This window comes from Amblyraja radiata, chromosome 25 (assembly GCF_010909765.2).
Source record: "Amblyraja radiata isolate CabotCenter1 chromosome 25, sAmbRad1.1.pri, whole genome shotgun sequence".
NCBI lineage: Eukaryota > Metazoa > Chordata > Chondrichthyes > Rajiformes > Rajidae > Amblyraja > Amblyraja radiata.
Window position 1 is genome coordinate 15381800 of NC_045980.1, and position 18693 is coordinate 15400492.

The following is an 18693-nucleotide window of genomic DNA, read 5'->3' on the forward strand; positions in this document are numbered from 1 at the left end:
TTCGGAATGGGAGGGGAAGGGGGAGTTGAAGTGCTGAGCCACCAGGAGATCAGGTTGGGTATTGCGAACTGAACGGAGGTTCATCTTTCACTCAATCTTTCTCTCTTAATATTGCCTAGTCTGCTGCACAATTACCGCACCTGAATTTCACAGCATTTATGTGTTCCTTGTTTTTTGCCTTTTAACTTCCTGTATCAAAATATCAGCCAAGTAGCTTCATCAGCAGTTTATTGCACAATTGTTTTTTTTTTTATGTGTAAGCGCGTGTATGTGTGTGAGAACTTTTTGTCTTGTTTAATATATTCTTTACAGTGTACTATGTTTACATATTCTGTTGTGCTGCTGCAAGTAAGAAATTCATTGTTCCAACTGTGACATATGACAATAAAACACTCTTGACACTCTTAATCAGGAGCCTCACCCCATCGGAATTATTCCCTATCCATTCTTCATCTATTTTCTCTGCAATTTAACATTTTAACTTGTTTTCTCTCTCTTCAGTTTTGATGAAGGGTCTTTAACGTGAAACATTTATTCCACATGTGTAGCTTAACATATGTAGCTTACCAGCATTTTCTGTTTTTATTGTAGATTTTCAACATGCAGATTTTTAAAATGTTGCCTAAATTACTATATGTGGCAAGTCTCCTTTTCTTCCCCACTTCTTCAATTGACTTGAAACATTGATTTTCTTTCCCCTTCCACAGATGCTACCTGGCCTGTTTAGTGTTTCCAGCATTTTCTGATTTTATCTTACATTTACAGGGAACAGTAAGCACAGGAACAGACTTTTCGGCACATGATGCCTTTGCCAAACAAGATGCCAATTTAAACTGAACATGTCTACACATGGTCTAGATCCCTCAAGTACCTGCCTGTTCATGTGTATGTCTAAATGGCTTTTAAACATTGCTACATTATCTGCTTCCATTAAACTATTCCTCACAGCATACGCACATTTGTTGACTTCTGAATGAGTTCTGCATGACTTCAGTGCAGTGGCTGGCTGGCTAGCCTCATCATAATTGGCAAGATGATTTGACAGCTCGATAATGGATGTGGGAGGCTTTCGATTCTCCAAGCCAATCTTTCAGTTCGCTCATGGGATCGGGAAGAATTTTTTCTCCACATTTCAAGAGTTCCTTGTATTGATCAACATGACGTTTTTCTTCACCGGCAGTCGGTAGCACGGGCTTCTTCATTTACGATGCAACATAAGCAAGAGCAGCGAGTTCGTCTTTTCGTCCCGTCTTTTTCAACCCCATGTCCGCTAAGAAATGCTTCAAAGCTTCGACTTTCCATCGCAGAAAATCATCCAGTGTCATATCGTCGTAATTTGGGTCAGCCATAACCAATATAAGATTCAAAGACGAAAACTCAGACCAAAAATGTACTCACAGTTTATACAGCGCTGCGTTCGGTTTTTTATTTAATCCCGAATGACCTTTGACAAATCCCATGATTCCTTGCATTTATCAAAATACCGAACTCGCTTATACGACAACCAGGAACACACACAGTACTCCAATGTGGCCCAAGCAACGTTTTATACAGCTGCAACATGATGCCCCTCTCCGATGTTTTTTTGTAACAATTACGGTAAGGTAAGGTAAAGTAAGCCAGGTAAGCTGATACCAGGTAATTCCTGTGGGAAGCTTTCAATTAAGTGCTTGAAATTAAATTAATTAGAATTTAAATTCCAATTTAATTAGGGGGACGGGGAGTGGGAGGGGGGAGGCAGGAAAAATATTTTGTTTTGGGATAAAATGGCTGACACAGAATCACCTAACAGTGTGACAGGCGAACATAACAAATCACTTTGGTCATTTACCATGAGTATATTCATTTCAGCATCTTAATGTCAAAAAAACTGTTCCATCTAGCATCTGCTACTGTGACATGTAAAAGCTACCAGGTGGAACACAAGAACTCGCATCTACAATTTAAATGGGGCATATAACCAAAATGAGAAATTCATAACATAACCAAAATGAGGATTTCAATATTCAGATTAAAGGTATTGAAACACGACGGCTCAAAATTTAGCCCAGTAAAGACCAATAATAGACTCATAATGTTTTATTTTTAATTGTCTACAGTGCCCTCCATAATGTTTGGGACAAAGGATCATCATTTATTTATTTGCCTCTGTACTCCACAATTTGAGATTTGTAATAGAAAAAATCACATGTGGTTAAAGTGCACATTGTCAGATTTTATTAAAGGCCGTTTTTATACATTTTGGTTTCATCATGTAGAAATTACAGCAGTGTTTATACCTGTACATAGTCCCCACATTTCAAGGCACCATAATGTTTGAGACATTGCTGTGTCTCGAACTAAACTATGAACTGCCTTGGTTGCACAAAAGACTTTGGGCTTTTTTACTCATATTGGGGTTGTTCATGTATTGATTTTTTTTGTTTATTATGTTGAGTACTATGTTTACAGGCCTGTTAAACTGCTGCAAGTAAAAATTCTGGTTTCAGTATTTAAACACACTTGCCACCTGAGCATATGGAAGTGCCAGGGCTAAAGTTGTGATTGGCACTATTTCCAATGTAATTGGCTGCTATTGCTTTAAATCATGCCTTAAATGGGCTTTTGGGTATTAATACCGTATCAGAAACTGTTAAGACCACTGTTCTAACACAATCTATAATAAATGGACAATAATTCCAATGAAATATGAAAGCATCATGTCCCAGCATCCTCGCCATCTTCAACAGCTCTCTGGCCACTGGCACTGTACCTACCTGCTTCAAGCATGCGGTGGTCCAACCACTCCTGAAAAAACCTAACCTCGACCCCACCTTGCCAAGCAACTACAGACCCATTTCTAAACTGCCTTTCCTCTCAAAAGCCCTTGAAACGGTAATTTTAAGTCAACTTATACCTTACCTTCACCAAAACACTATCTTGGAAACTTTCCAATCAGGTTTCAGGGCTCACCATAGCACAGAGTCTGTCTTGCTGAAGGTACACAATGACCTACTGCTCACCGTTGACTCCGGCGACTGTGCAATTCTGCTCCTTCTTGATCTCAGTGCAGCATTTGATACTGTCGACCACACCATCCTAATTGACCGTCTCCGGTATGGGGTTGGTATTGATGGCACTGCCCTGAGCTGGTTCATCTCCTACCTCAAAGGTAGGAGTTTCTCTACTAACATAGGCAACTCATTCTATCCCCAGCTAATCTCTGCTGTGGGGTTCCACAAGGTTCCATCCTTGGCCCCATTCTCTTCTCCCTGTATATGCTCCCCTTAGGCCAAGTCATTGAAAGGCACGGCATTTCCTTCCATTGCTACGCAGACGATACCCAACTCTATCTCCCCCAGAAGCCCAAAAACCAATCAAATCCGTTTAACCTTACCCACTGCCTCGAGGATATAAAGTGTTGGATGGCCCAGAACTTCCTCCAACTAAACGAGAGTAAGTCTGAGGTCATCCTTCTCGGCCCCTCAGGCTCAATCAAAATGATAGCAGGCAGCCTTGGAAGCCTTACCCCACTACTCAAACCTCACGTCAAAAACCTTGGCGTGATATTTGACTCAGCACTGAAATTTGACAAACAAGTCAATGCCGTGGTAAAAGCTAGCTTCTTTCAGCTTCAGACGATAGCTAAAATAAAACAATTCCTCCAGTTTGATGACCTGGAAAAGATCATCCACAAATTCATCTCTTCCCGCCTAGATTACTGCAACTCCCTTTACACTGGCATCAGCCGATCTTCCCTGTCCCGCCTGCAACTGGTCCAAAACGCTGCAGCGAGACTCCTGACGGGCACCCGAAAAAGGGACCACATCACCCCAATCCTGGCCTCTCTCCACTGGCTCCCTGTGCGGTTCCGTATAAACTTCACGATCCTCCTCCATGTCTACAAAGCCCTCAATGGGCTTGCCCCCACCTACATAAAAAGTCTTCTCACCCACCACTCCACCTCCAGGCCCCTCAGATCGGCCGACTTGGGGTTGCTGAATATCCCACGGTCTAGGCATAAGCTCAGGGGCGACCGCGTCTTTGCGGTTGCAGCCCCTAGACTGTGGAACAGCATCCCCTTTCCCATCAGAACTGCCCCCTCCATCGACTCTTTTAAGTCAAGACTAAAGACTTATCTATACTCCCAAGCCTTTCCTGACGTCCTCTGAGTGAGGGCTACATGTATATATGTATGTAGTTTGTTTTGTTGTGCTATTCTTATAACAAATGTAAAGCACTTTGGCCAACGAGAGTTGTTTTTTAAATGTGCTATATAAATAAATGTGACTTGACTTGACTTGACTAGATAGCAAAAAGATAAAATAAAAGAGAAAATGCCGGTAATGCTCAGGAAGTCAGGCAGCATCTGTAGAGAGAGAGAAACAGAGTTAACCTTTCATGTTAATAATCTTTCTTGGTCATATTCTTCTTTACAACTGAAATAATGGAAGATGGAATTATAACAATGTTGAAAATAATGTAGGGCAATTTCCAAGTTGTTCAGTGAACAAACAAATGAATCAGAAAATAAGTTGTCATTAGACATGAAAGTATTCAAAGATTTATTATATATTTTCTCATGTCAAACCTCCCATATCCAAAAGAAAGAAAGCATACAATTATTCAGAAGTAATGTTTCCAATCTCTTTTCTGTCAACATTGTTATTGATCTGGCCAACAATCGGAGAACGTAAAGATCGAGTTAGTCATGGGTGTATCATGGGTACACACCAGGGACGTGAGCACACAACTCTGAGGTACATCAATGTTGAGGGTCAGAGGATCAGTTTAAAGGAGATGTTATGACAAATTCTAACTGACTGAGGTCTGCCATTCAGGAAGTTCAGAAGACAGTTGCAGATGGAGGCTCCAAGGACTAGGTCTAGAAGTTTTGAGACAAGTTTATTTGGTAATATCGTGTTGAAAGCTGAGCTGTAGTCAATGAAGAAATCCTGACATAGTTGCTCTAATTATCAAGGTGACCCAGAGCTGAATGTAGTGAAAGGGAAAGATAACAGAGTTGGCTGCATTGAAGAAGTCTGTGTGGGAGGATGGAGGAAGGTGAACTAAATGTTGTCCTCATCGATGACACTGACGTAGAGATGGTCAAACGCTTCAAATTCCTGAACATCCATATCACCTGCAACCTAACCAGGTCCCTTTCACATTGATGTGGTGATCAAGAAAACACATCAGTGTATTTGCTATTTTAGGCGTCTGAGAAAATAGGCATGTCCACAAGGATTCTATTAAACCTCTGCTAAGTATTCTTACAGGATGCATCTCAACATGAAGATATGGCAACTGCAATCCTGTGCTCTTGACTGCCTGAACCTTTAGAGATTGGTGAACATTCTTTATTTCTCTTTTCTACCTTCTGGGCAAAAATACAGGAGCTTAAAAGCCCGGACATCCAGATCTTAAAAACAGCTTCTTCCCCACTGCTGTCAGACTCCAGAACTGCTCATCACTTGCACACGACCCCTCCCAGTGTTGACATGTACTCTTACCTCCACCTCAGTTGTTTGTTCTGTTATTGTGCTTTAATATTTCTTAGCACTACTCCAGATTGAACTACAGTCTTTGCATCTTCTGCTGTTTTGCACTCATTGTTGTCTTTATCACTGTATTCATCATTACCATGTATACTGTTTACATCTATGAACTTGATGCGAACCAAGAATTTAATTGCACCATGCGTATATGGCAATAAAATATTCTGAATCTGAATCTGCATTGGAAGCAAAGCAATGCTAGGGCATTCTCTAATTTATTTAATGTTTGCAAGAGTTACGAATGAAATTGATACCATTTGTACAGTTTTTCACTTGGGTCCTTCTCACCACTTAATATTCTGACTCTTCTCAACATTTTATGTAGATCATCTAACTTCAGAAATCTTGACTTGCAACAAATGTTAAGGCCCAAGAACTTTATATTTACGTAAAATTGCAACATCTAGTATTGGCATACATTGAAGTACTAAATCAACAAACATTCAAACAATTTCTGGGTTTAGTTAATAGTTTATATTTGAAAGCTAAAATTAAAGAATACAAATATTTTCAAACAAAAATAATTCACCTTGTGAACACTAGAAAACTGCAGATGCTAAAAATCCGAAATCAAAAAGAACATGCTCTCACAAACAGTTCTCACAAAGCGACTTTGACAATCAATGGTAACAGCTTCTCTTTCCACATTTCATTCTGTAGTTATGTTGATGGAGCCGCAGTCATAGTCATCACCTCATCACAAGGGGATACAGGTATATTGCGGGGGAACCCCAATACCTCATAGACAAAAACTTCGTTTGTCATCTCCTGCGGAAGTTGCTGTTCGAGCAATTTTGATGCATCTATCAAACCCAAACAAACAGAAGCAAAATGAATTTAACCAATTTAGTTTTTTTTTTACATTTACAACTTTGGAGATAAGCATAAAATGCTGGAATACAAGGACACAAAATGCTCGGGTAACTCAGTGTTTCAGGCACCATCTCTGTAGAACATCGATAGGTGACATTTCAGGTCGGGACTCCTCAGACTGATTGTGGGGTGGGGGGAGTGAAAGCTGGGAGAGTGGAGATGCAGGACATAGCATGGTAGTAATAGGTAGCTATGCATTGTCCTGCCTCTTCTTTGTTCTCCATCCCCCCTCCCCCTCCCCCCACAATCAGTCAGAAAAAGTTTCTCGACCCAAAACATCACATATCCCATGTTCTCCTGACCCACTGAGTTACTCCAGTACTTTGTGTCCTTTTGTGTATACCAGCATCTACAGTTCCTTATTTTACAAGTGCTAGAGTAACTCAGCATGTGAGGCAGCATGTGTGGAGGAAATGGATAAGCAACTTTTCAGATCGGGACTCCTGTTCAGATTTTAGTTTGTGATTGTACTGAATAAAGTATGCAAAATACATCTAGCATTCAGGAAATAAACATCCTGTAGGTTGTGACCTTGATTTTAAAAGATCTTTCCAATCCTTCCCAAAATGTAGTGGAAGGATTCTATCTTCACTGGAATATATCTCTGCATTAAAATTGCCAAAGGTTAGATTTACTCATCTCCCATGAATCTCGTGATTAGATTTTTCTATCCAGAATTTAGAACAAAGTGAAGGATTTTTAGTTCATATGCTTTTCTTTTGGTTGTACTGTAGAAGAAATGATTCATGCAACTTCAATGTTATTTTACCTTGGTCTGACAAATTTTAGGACATATGCTGATTATGTTATATACTGTAATGATGGTTTTACAATCCATGTGATATATGTGTCTGTCATGCCCTATGGCTTTGTTTGCACATTTGCTTTGATTATATTGGAGGTAAAAATGTTATGATACACAGATGTATAATATCTGATTTAGATCTGTGTGAAATAATGACAGCACTATTTCTATTTAATGTGGTTAACATTAGCTCTATGCTGTTATAAACTATTGATACTGCAACTCAGTCAAAGCACATAATCTGATTCCTATTGTGGCGTGATTTTGAATTTGCTGAGGTTTAAACCAAATAGTCAAGGCTCTTAAGGAAGTTATTAATTTAGGTTGCAAAACAGTTAAAAAAAAACTACAAACAATAATTAAATTATACATTACTATAGCTTAATGAAAACACTGCCTTAATAATTACAGATTAAGTTTGCTTCCAATGAGTTGAGATAAATTGTGATCACAATGGGCGCAAAATTTCATTTAGCTAACAATTTACAGGATCTTTTTTGTGATGGTAGTCTAAGGGAGTCTAAAGTACTTCACGATCACTGAAGTACATTAGTCAGCACAATCTCAAATACAACTGAAAGCTGAAAGTTTTCTTTGCCTAAGTTTTGAGATAAATGCATGAAAGGATAAGAAGGGGGTTTCCTAACATTTTTGTCATTGTACTGTATGATTAATCCATTGGTGAAATGTTTGCATAATGGAAAAATAGACTAAAAATGCATTTTGAACAGACAACATTCATATAAACTAAAATATTATTTTGTTTTTATTAAATTATTGATTTTATGAGATGCAAGTATTACAATCAAGGTCACCATTTATTGCTCATCTCCAATTGCCTTTCTTAGATGGAGTTCCCCACATTCTTGAAGTTTGACTGCTCTTTCGGTAAAGATTCTCCCGTTACATTTGGGATCTTTATTATTTAGACTTTGTGAAAGTATATTTTCCAGTCAGGATGGTCTGTGACTTTGACAGAAATCAGAAGACGGTGGCGTTCCATGCACTGGTTGCTCTAGTCTTTCTTGGTGGTGCTGATCACAATTTTCAACGGTGTTACTGGAATATCGTGGACCAGTAACCAAGTGACTTTGGTAGATTTAATAGATCATATACTGTAGCCACAGTGTGCCATTGATGGAGTAAGCAAATTTTCATGTTGGTGGATGAGAGTCAATCAAGTGATATACTTTGACCTTGAAGATATCAAGCTTCACAATCTTGTGGCGCTGGAAAATATTCCACATGTGCCTGGCTCGTGCTATGGATGCTGAATAGACTCTCGGTATCTGTTAGTTTGAACTAATTGTATCTGTGTATGGTATAAACTGATTTCATTGGATAGCATGCAAAACAAAGCTTTTCACTGTACAGTACCTCGATACACGTGACAATAATAAACCTAACCCTTTGCCTCTACCATGCCTCTTTGCCTCCACCATGCTGATTGATTCACCAAGTTCTTCCAGCAGTTTATGTTTTGCTCTAAATTCCTTATCTGGGAACATCTATTGCATTATTTCTCTTATTTAAAATGTTACTGAATCAAAAAAACACAGCAATGGTAAATGCAATGAACTATCTAAATATAGAGAAAGCATAAGGGGTAAAAAAAATCAAAACAATTGGCACCTTTGACATCAAATTCAGAGCTTCCTCCCTCTGGATTCAAGCCGAGCAGTGTGGAGAGTGTTTCTGCAACTTCTTCCTCCGACATGCATTCACCTAGAAAGCAAGGTGAAAAACAGATTCATTATCTAATGTGTATATTCTGGTTTGGATATGGGCAGAAACAAAGCAAATCCAATGCAATTATATTTTCCACTGTGCTTTTTTCTTAAACACATATAAAAGTTAAATAGAGGAAATGGGACTCCATCCGCTTGCTGGGTTCATAATAATTATTGTTTAAGTTTACATAATTAAATTATTTCCATTCATTTTCTTCATGGTAGGTTATTATAATTTACAAATCTCAATCTAAAAATAAGTTAGATGGAAAAATGGGGATAATGGCATTACCACAAAGGTTTAAATACTTATTTCTGTAAATAGCCACTTTAAATATACCATTTTTAATTTAGTGAATATTTTAGCGCTTATTTCAATTATTCTTTGACTTACCTCTAGTTTGTAATAATTGCAGTAACTCTTCTAAGGCTATTGCTTTTTCTTCCTTCTCATTTTGATAACCAAGAATATCAAATGTTTTCTCCAGGTCTGAAGCAGATATACCAAAAGCTGGACGATGATTTATATACAGTTTAATAAAATCACCTAAATCAATATGTGTTACATATTTTCCTGTTTCCACATATTTACTGAACTTAACCTCATTCAGCATGTCCTCAACCTGCACACGGAAATAAAAGTTATAATTGATATCTTATCTGCTGAAAACCAACAGGATCATTAGTAGGAGAGTGTCTTTCATGAATTAAATACCTTGTGTAAAGGTACCTTCCTAATGAAAGTTGAGACCTATTATCAACTGTTATCCTCTCTTTTAGTTCTGTTCAACTTTTTAACACAACAATCTTATCCTGTTCTACATTTCTCACGGTTCACAAGCTGTAAACATAATTTACATTATACTGAATCCTCTTTAACTTTTCTGTAGCTTCCCACATTTCCCAGGTTCAAACATCTGGAGTTTCTCTTGAACCTGTCTTAATTCTACTGCCTGATACCTCAGCTTCGTGTTTGATTTAGCTTTCATTGTCAAGGAACTTCACATAAACACATATTAGAACTGCGTGTAATTTTCTGGAATCAATGTATACATTGTACCTCTTTCTCTGTGGGATAGAATCCCAGTGCCCTCATGATAAATGGAATTTCCTGCAGGGGAACATGAGTCGAGACCTTCCTGGTCTCCCTGGTACTGATATGCTGATAGCGCAATTGTGAGTAATAGAAATAGTTCTCCATCTCCTTTATGAAACATTAAAACACAAGATATTAATTGATCACACCAATATTGACAGATTTCCAACTCTTTGTCTTTTCCATTTCAGACAGTGTGACGTTCCATATGCAATAAGTTTCTCAATTAATTCCAAGTGGGGGATTAGTTTTCATCTTCATGTGCAAGTATCTGCAAGCATTCTATATAAAAAGTGGAACTGTTCATCGGTTATTTAGACAGATTTTTTTTAACCAATAATGCTTAAAATACATGTAATGAATCATGTGAGCATTATATATTTCAAGGATACAGCAGTATAGAATTAGATTCACAAACCTTGATAAATATACATAACAGAACCAAAATAGGATAATATTAATTTTTACAATTGCGTGCTTGCATGTAAACATTTGTATATTAGTGTGTATGTGTCTATGTGAATATTTGTGCAGAGGATAATTTTTTTATTACTTTTCAGAGCACAGCATGTATTAAAGGATTTCAAGATTATCATGTTAAAATGGATAATTCTTACTTAAACGCCAATCTATAGAACAATGAAAGCGACAGGCAGATTACATAATTGCTTCTGTAACTTTCATTATCATTTACAAAATTCAACAAATTAATCAAAAACAATCTTGAAAGGTTATTACCTTAAATAATTCACCATCTCTTCCACCTTCCAATAAACCATAAAATGGTATCAAATCCTCGCCTCCAAGTGCAATTACTGCTTCATGAGCCCTTTAATACCACAAAATAGCAGTTATACTTACTTAACCTTTATTCTTCTGATGAGACATAATGTAAACGTTCAATTGTACTTACAGATTGAGTCAACTGCAAACATAATTACTGATGCAAAAATTATATTTCTGATAATCTTTTGCTCCTTTACGTGTGAAAGAAATTTCACACGCATTAGTGAGCTATGCATTGGACAATGTACTCATATTGTTGTGCTATGTTTTTTTATTACCAAAGCATGGCAATGTGGATGGTACTGTTGGTCCTACATCACTTTTCCTATATTTATGCACAACCTAACATAGGTTATTCTATGCCAATCAGAATAGAAACTGAGTGATTGATGGGGAGAATTAAATAAACCTTGCGGTGTATGGTCGTAGATCCCAAAAATAGGAAATCAGCCGACGTCCAAATTTCTCCATCATTACTAGCAATGTCATTACTAGGAAGGACAATATATGCGAGGTGCCACAATGCTACATGGTCAGAAAGTGTTGCTCGGAATCCTGTAAAACCTCAATACTTTAGCTAAAATATGGAGAAGGAAATCTGTTTGTTACCACTCCACTAAGTGGTGAATTAGTGCTCTTGTGGAATGATGCTTGAAAGGAGCACTGAGAATAGCACAGAATATGCTCTGGATGGGAAATATCAATGATCATCTCTGAGAGTGGTTCTGAAAAACCACAGATGATGTAGCTGGGCAAATCCTGAAGGATACAGCTGTCAGACTAAATCAGCAGCAAGTGCTGAGAGAATCAAGGTGACCAATGAAACGTATTGACCTCGAAGAAAGACTGGATTGAGAGAGAAAAGGGCAGAGGAAATGTAAATTTTTTTTTAAAAAATCAATTATAATTTTATAATTCTCTGAACAATTTACTGTTTATAGGATTGAAACTCCACCATTTAAGCTTTCAGAGTCAGATTGGTTTATTGCCATTAAATTCCTCTTTTTAAAAAAGGTCCAATAATTGTTTAGTAGCAATCCTATCATTTAAAGTCAATATTCATGTTAGTAAATAATATGTGACAATTTAATACAACAGTGAGATTAAGAATTATGTTTTAGTGGCTCACAGCATATCATCCAACACTTCTGGCAATTCACTCTTCACAGAGTATAATTGTTGCCATAAATTGCTGGATGATTTATTTTTTTATAAAATCGGGCATATTATTTTGGTAGCAAAGTCTGGAAAAATATAATTCTCTTTCAACGTAAATAAAGAAAATTGTGTGTATCTCTAGTTTAAGTAATAGTCTAATGTAACAATTTATAATTTATAATCAAAATTGTATAAACAAGAATTTTGGCACGTATCATCCTTTTTTCACCATCTCTCTCTTGACGTCTCCAAATTATTATGCTGTTTGCCTGATATTTAGTAATGGATTCCCTTCAGAAACTGCATCCCACTTATTCCCTTTTCTTTCTGCAACTATTTGAAACAAATCCAGTTTGTTTGCTACCTTGATTTTACATTTCAACTGCTAAGTTTTGACATTGATTATCACATTATCACTAATGAGAGCCATCTTCACAATGCCCGTCCATTCTTGCTCATCTACACCTAAAACCTTCACCCTTGTCTGTCTTGCCTTTTATTTTGACTATTCCAATGCACACTTAGCAAGTCTATCTCCATGATTTTGATGTCATACAAAACTCCCTTAGTGCCTTAAAACTGTCATCTCTGTACTTGTTTGAATGAATTGATTTAAAGATATAGCTTGGAAACAAGTCCTCCCACTCACAGAGTCCATGCCTTTATCGATCACCCATTTATACTAGTTCTATACTGTCTCACTTTCGGATCCACTCCCTACACACTAGGGGAAATTTAAAGAAGCCAATTAACCTACAAACCCACACATCTTTGACATGTGTGAGGAAACCGGAACACCCAGAGGAAATCCATGGGTCACAGAGAGATTGGCAAACTTGTTGATCTACACTAGCTCCTGTTTTTTTAGATTTTTAAGATTGTCATGTTTTCAATTCCCTCCAGACTTTAATTCCACCATTGATCCCATGCCTTTAACTGTCAAGACCCTGAATTTGGAAATTCCCTCACAAGATGGCACTACTTTTCTGTTTTCCTTAATGAATCCAGCTCTTTGACCAAGTCTTCAGCAATCTTGATAAATTTCTTCTTATGTGGCTGGTCACGATTATCTTTTGTTTGTACTCAAATATCTAGTGCCTCTAGATATTTGAGTGCATTAAAAACATTATCTAAGTAGAAGTTTAGTTCAGTTTTGTTTAGAGATACAGCATGGAAACAAGTCCTTTGGCCCACTGGTTCTGCACTGACCAATGACCACCCATTCATACTAGTCCTACACACTAGGGAGAATTTACAGAAACCAATTAACCCACAAGCTTGCATATCTTTGGAATGTGGGAAGAAACCGGACACCCAGAGAAAACCTACACGGTCACAGGAAGACAATACTTGTATCCAGGATCAAACCCGAGTCTCTGGCACTGTAAGGCAGCAACTCTACCGCTGCACCACTGGGCCACAGTTACTGCTGTTCTCTACCTTTTCAAGGTACCGTTTCAAAGATCATTTAGCAAGTTCCATAAATAGCAATAAAACGGAACTGCAGATGCTGGTTTATACCAAAGATAGGCACAAAATGCTGGAGTGATTCAACGGGTCAGGCAGCATCCCTGAAGAACATTTGTAGGTCACATTTCTGGTTGGAACCTTTATTCTGAAGCTTCACCTATCCGTGTTCTCCAGGAATGTTACCTGACCCGCTGAGTTACTCCAACAATTTGTGTCTGTCCACAAATAGCAAATTTGAGAGATTCTAGTAAAGTCCTATTGTTGAGGACAATTTTTGTGAGAAGGAATAAACAAATGTACTTACCCCAGGTCAACTTTCCACATATGTACAGTACAATCATCTCCTCCTGCTGTAAAAATATAACCACCATCATATGAGCAGGCAATATTAGTCACCACACTCCCATGGCAGATGAGTGCACAGGATTTATGGGGGTTTCCATCCAACGGCAGGGTTTGTAAACCCACCTGATCAACACATTACAAGAAAGTACAATTTAAGATTTTATAAGGTATAAATGCTTTTATTACAGTACTAATAAGCAGAGCACAACACAAGTACATGACTCTTCTATAAGAGTTTGGGTTCTGAAAATGAAACTTCTTTCAATCATTCTCCAAATTTTTTTTTTAATCCCCAAATGACTATTGCTATAGTTTAGGTTGCAGATCACAATCAAATAAGGCAATAAATGTAGGATTTGACAACAATATCCACCCATCACATATGAATTTATAAAAATCTGCAGAATCCCTTCGGGACCAGGGTCATAAAAATGTTAGAGAGTAAAAAGTCAGTGCTTAAAGGTTGATGCACTAAAAAGTCACTGCATAAAAAGTTGGTGCTTAAAAAACTGCAGAATCCCTTCGGGACCAGGGTAAGTCGGGATTTAAGCTTTTTATCCATGACTTCAACCAGAAAATCTTAGTAGACATATCCATTGCCTTTTTCAAATAGCAGAATTATTAAATTACATATCTATCATGTTATACAAATATATCCTGATCCAAGAGAACCGATTCATTAGATATTAATTAAAATCAGTTGATTCACATATATAAGGATTCATTTCAATTATTTTGATGAAAACTATTTTTCATTCGCAGGTGTATTTCCCTTCATGTTTTCAGTTAGATTCACATTAAAATACGTACAGCAGAAGTTGTTGGCTGTTCCCGTCTAGATACTAATATTTTGACCGCATTGAATATTATTCAGCAAAAAAGTAAAAGAAAAACTGAATGGGATCTTCCATCTTTTTCTCATCGACTGCCTTTTGAGTATACAATATCTTATTGACTCCGCCGCCGAGTCGTTCCTCCCAGTTCCTAAGAGTGTTTACACCCTAACCCCGGATGCGTTCTCACTGCTGCGAACTATACTAGCATACAGACATTCGGTCAGAAATCAGCCACGCTTGGCAGAAAACGTTTTGCTGGATTTTCAGTCACCGACGTATCAAAACCTATTATCAGAGCGGATTTTCTTTCACTTTTCTTTGCTGGTGGATTTAAGAAATCGCCACTTGAGTGATTGCTGCACTTGCACACAGGTGAACAGTATCTTCCGCCAGGCAATGACTATCTCTCACCGTACCAGTCTCCAACCTGGCATCGGCCCATATCAGGAATTACTGAAACAATTTCCGTGATTAATAACTCAGTCTTACCGGCACAATGATGTCAAACACTTTGTCACGCATCATATTCAGACCTGCAGCCCTCCAGTTTCGGCAAGAGCGCAAAGTTACCCGTGGATCGCCTCAAAGTGGCAAAGGCGGAATTTGACCATATGTTAGAGCTCGGGATCATCCGTAGGTCTAAGATCTGCTGGGCATCATCTCTTCACATGGTCCCGATGAAGACTCCCGGAGATTGGCGACCCGGCGGTGACTACCGTGTATCAAAAAGTGGCACTATTCCAGATGGATACAGCATTCCACATTTTCAGGATTTCTCTGCAAGCCTATAGGGTAAGTGGGTGTTCACAAGCATCAATCTCGTGCGCACCTATTATCAAATTCCGGTTGAGCCTGCCAATATTCCCAAGACAGCCGTGGTCACACGGGACGTTCGAATTTCTACGGATGCCATTTGGTTTACGGAACGCAGTGCAATCATTCCAGCATTTCATGGATCACATACTCTCTGGTCTCGATTTCGACTACTAATACATTGACGACGTGTTGGTAGCGAGCTCCAGCGAAGCTGAACACAAGGAACACCTCGGATTACTGTTCCGGTGTCTTGACGATTATGGTATTGTCATTAACACGAACAAATGCGTGTTTGGCGCTCACGAACTCACTTTCCTCGGGCATCGCGTGACGGAGAATGGCATCCTGCCCAGCAAATCAAAGGTGCAGGAAATCCCGAAATAACCAATTACGCCGATTTTTGGGAATGATGAATTTCTAATATCGCTTTCTACCGAACGCCGGAGGGACCCTATTACCCTTGACCAACTTACTCAAAGGTTCTGACAAATCATCTTCAAAGAAACCGTTGAGTTTACCCGAGGATGCAGTGGAAGCCTTCAACGCTGCTAAGAGAACTCTTGCTGATGCAACTATACTGGTCCATCAGGTGTCCAATGCGTTATTTTCACTCACCACTGATGTCTCCATCAACACTGTGGGAGCCGTCGTGGAGCAGCGTACAAGTGTGGGGACCTATTCACAGGGAAATCTGCCACTTGGATTTTGTTCTGCAATTCTCCAGTGATATCAGGCACATTCAAGGAAAAACAAATCTGGTTGCCGACTCCCTATCAAGACTGGAGGTGGATGCTCTGAATGCGGCCACACTCATCGATTTTTATGCCATGGCTTGCGCACAGCATAGTGATCCCAATCTTATTCATTACCAGCGGACGCAGACAGCGCTAAAATTGGAAGATGTACCTATCGGTGACACGAGAGAAACCATCATTTGTGATACTTCCACTGGCAAACCTAGGCCGTTTGTGCCTAGGAGGATGCGTTGAGAAGTTTTCAGCACGCTGCATAATTTATCACATCTGGGCAAGAAGGCTACGATAAGGCTAATCTCTGAATGTTTCATCTGGCCTTTCATCAAGTGGGACGTTGGATTGTGGGCAAAGACTTGTCTACTGTGTCAACAATCCAAGATCTCCAGGCACACTAGGACCCCTTTTGGTGACTTTCCCATACCGGACACCCGTTTCGAGCAAGTGCACCTGGACTTGGTCGGCTCACTCCCACCGTCAAGGAACTACACATATCTGCTCTCTTGTGAAGACCGGTTCACAAAATGGCAAGATGCTAACCCAGTCATCAACATTTCAGCAGAAACAATAGCTTTTGTTGACCGATGGATTTCGGTCTTTGGGGTCCCAAGTATGATCACAACAGCGATAGGTAATTCAAGTCTGCGCTGTTTCAAACACTAAACGACCTTTTGGGTACGAACCGGATTCGAACGACGGCGCATCATCCACAAGCAAACAGCCTGATTGAACGGTTCCATCGCCCGTTGAAAGCCGCTCTGGCAGCCGGAGGAGACGCGTCGAACTGGAGTGAACGGTTGCCTCTGGTTCTGCTTGGCATTTGTACGGCGATGAAAGCGGACCTAGGATGTTTGTCGGCGGAAATGGTTTATGGCACAACTCTGAAGCTGCCCGGCGAATTTGTCGAACCAATTCCCACAGATAGATCCTATGACCCAAACAGGTATGTTGATCAATTACGGCTAACTATGCAGCTACTCAGGCCGACACCTGCAATGGTCTACGTGCCTGCTGATCTCCAAAGCTGCACACATGTTTTGGTCCGACACGACATCGTCCGCCGATCTCTTCAGCAAGCATACAAGTCATCCAACGCCTACCCAAGAATTTCGTAATCAATCGGAATGGAAAAACGTACACTGTATTCGTCGACCGGTTAAAGCCAGCATATGTCGAGAACCAACCGACAACCTCACTCACTGAGCGGGCGAAGTCACAGGACTCGAACTCTTCCTGTCAAAGACCTCCCACACTGCAGTACCAAAAGAGATCAGGCCGTAAAATCAATCCACCAGACCGGTACGGGGCAGGACAAAGCCAGGCAGTCACCACCTTGTGTGACTCGGTGGCGAAGGGTGGAGCTGTGGCGTCTTCATGCCTACGTGGTTTTTCGTACAGCTCGTTACCACTGGGAGGAGCCAGAGCCATAGGTGAAGGCGGAGAAGAGAGATCGGGATAACAACTCCGAGGGCAATCGCACGAACTGGCCTTATCTGCACACGAGGAGTTCTGAGGAGCTATGATGTTAAAAGGGTGTTCTGGAATAAAGCAGGCACATGGTGTCGCTTGTCCTTTACTTTCAGTCGTGAGATTTCGTGGATTCTACAAATTCATAAAGAAGTATTTTCGGAAACTTTCAAATACATCCTGAAGAATATTACAAAAAAATTCTCTCAAAGTGAAAACTTAAAATTGCAGCACAGTTGCAATTTTTTTTGTAGATGAATGTATACCTTGTTATCTGTGATATAGGCTAAATAACCAACTTTAGGTTCATTGGTGCTTGAGAAAGGGAGGATCTTAATTTTTTTTAAAGGAGATTCATAGATCGGACCCAATACTGTCTTTCTGTGGAGAAAGAAACAATTTAAACACATCAGGGTAAAGAGAATTGCACAATGTCAACACACATCAGGTGTTAAAATTACAAAATTGCAATCAATTTCTAATCAGCAGTATACCAAATAAGCACGAGTTTAATTGGATTAATAAACAAATCACAATGAGATTAAGATAACAGTTGCTTTCTTCAAATCATGCAAGGACAAAGGAGATCAATTCCACTAGAATTGATACATTAATGTACATTGACTCTGAAAAGGTTATCCATAGAACTAAGCAACAGATATAAAATTAACATAAGAAGCCGTAGCAGTAGGTTACAGTTCCCCTTGAGCTTTCCCCGCCTTTCAAAATGACAATGAGTCATCTTGGATCTCAAATCCACTTTTCTACCCAATCCCTACATTTTCTTATGTTTCTTATTTCAAAACATCGATCTCAGATTTGAATGTTCTCAATGACCACTATAGTAGAGAAAATTCAAAATATTTGGGAGTCAAAATATATCTATCTTTTGTAAGACACAAAAGTGTTGGAGTAACACAGCCAGTCAAGCTTCAATTGTGGAGGGAATGGACAGACGCCATTTCGGATCTGGTCCTTTCAGACTGAGGGCAGCTTAGAATAGAACCATCAACATGATCCAG

General features: G+C 39.2%; 1 protein-coding gene across 3 annotated transcripts in view; it reads right to left on the reverse strand.

Moving 5' to 3' along the window:
* Window positions 1–5736: 5736 nt before the first annotated feature.
* The window catches only part of cfap251 (cilia and flagella associated protein 251), a 48109-nt gene continuing 35152 nt past the window's right edge, over window positions 5737–18693 (reverse strand). For all 3 annotated transcript variants that reach the window (XM_033043232.1, XM_033043233.1, XM_033043234.1), the window contains exons 16-22: window positions 17938–18052; window positions 13760–13923; window positions 10780–10870; window positions 10006–10149; window positions 9340–9568; window positions 8848–8940; window positions 5737–6340 (exon numbers count right to left, since the gene is read on the reverse strand). In XM_033043232.1, coding sequence (XP_032899123.1) covers window positions 6198–6340; window positions 8848–8940; window positions 9340–9568; window positions 10006–10149; window positions 10780–10870; window positions 13760–13923; window positions 17938–18052 — 979 coding nt within the window. In that variant the 3' untranslated portion in view covers window positions 5737–6197. The remainder of the gene's footprint in view (window positions 6341–8847; window positions 8941–9339; window positions 9569–10005; window positions 10150–10779; window positions 10871–13759; window positions 13924–17937; window positions 18053–18693) is intronic.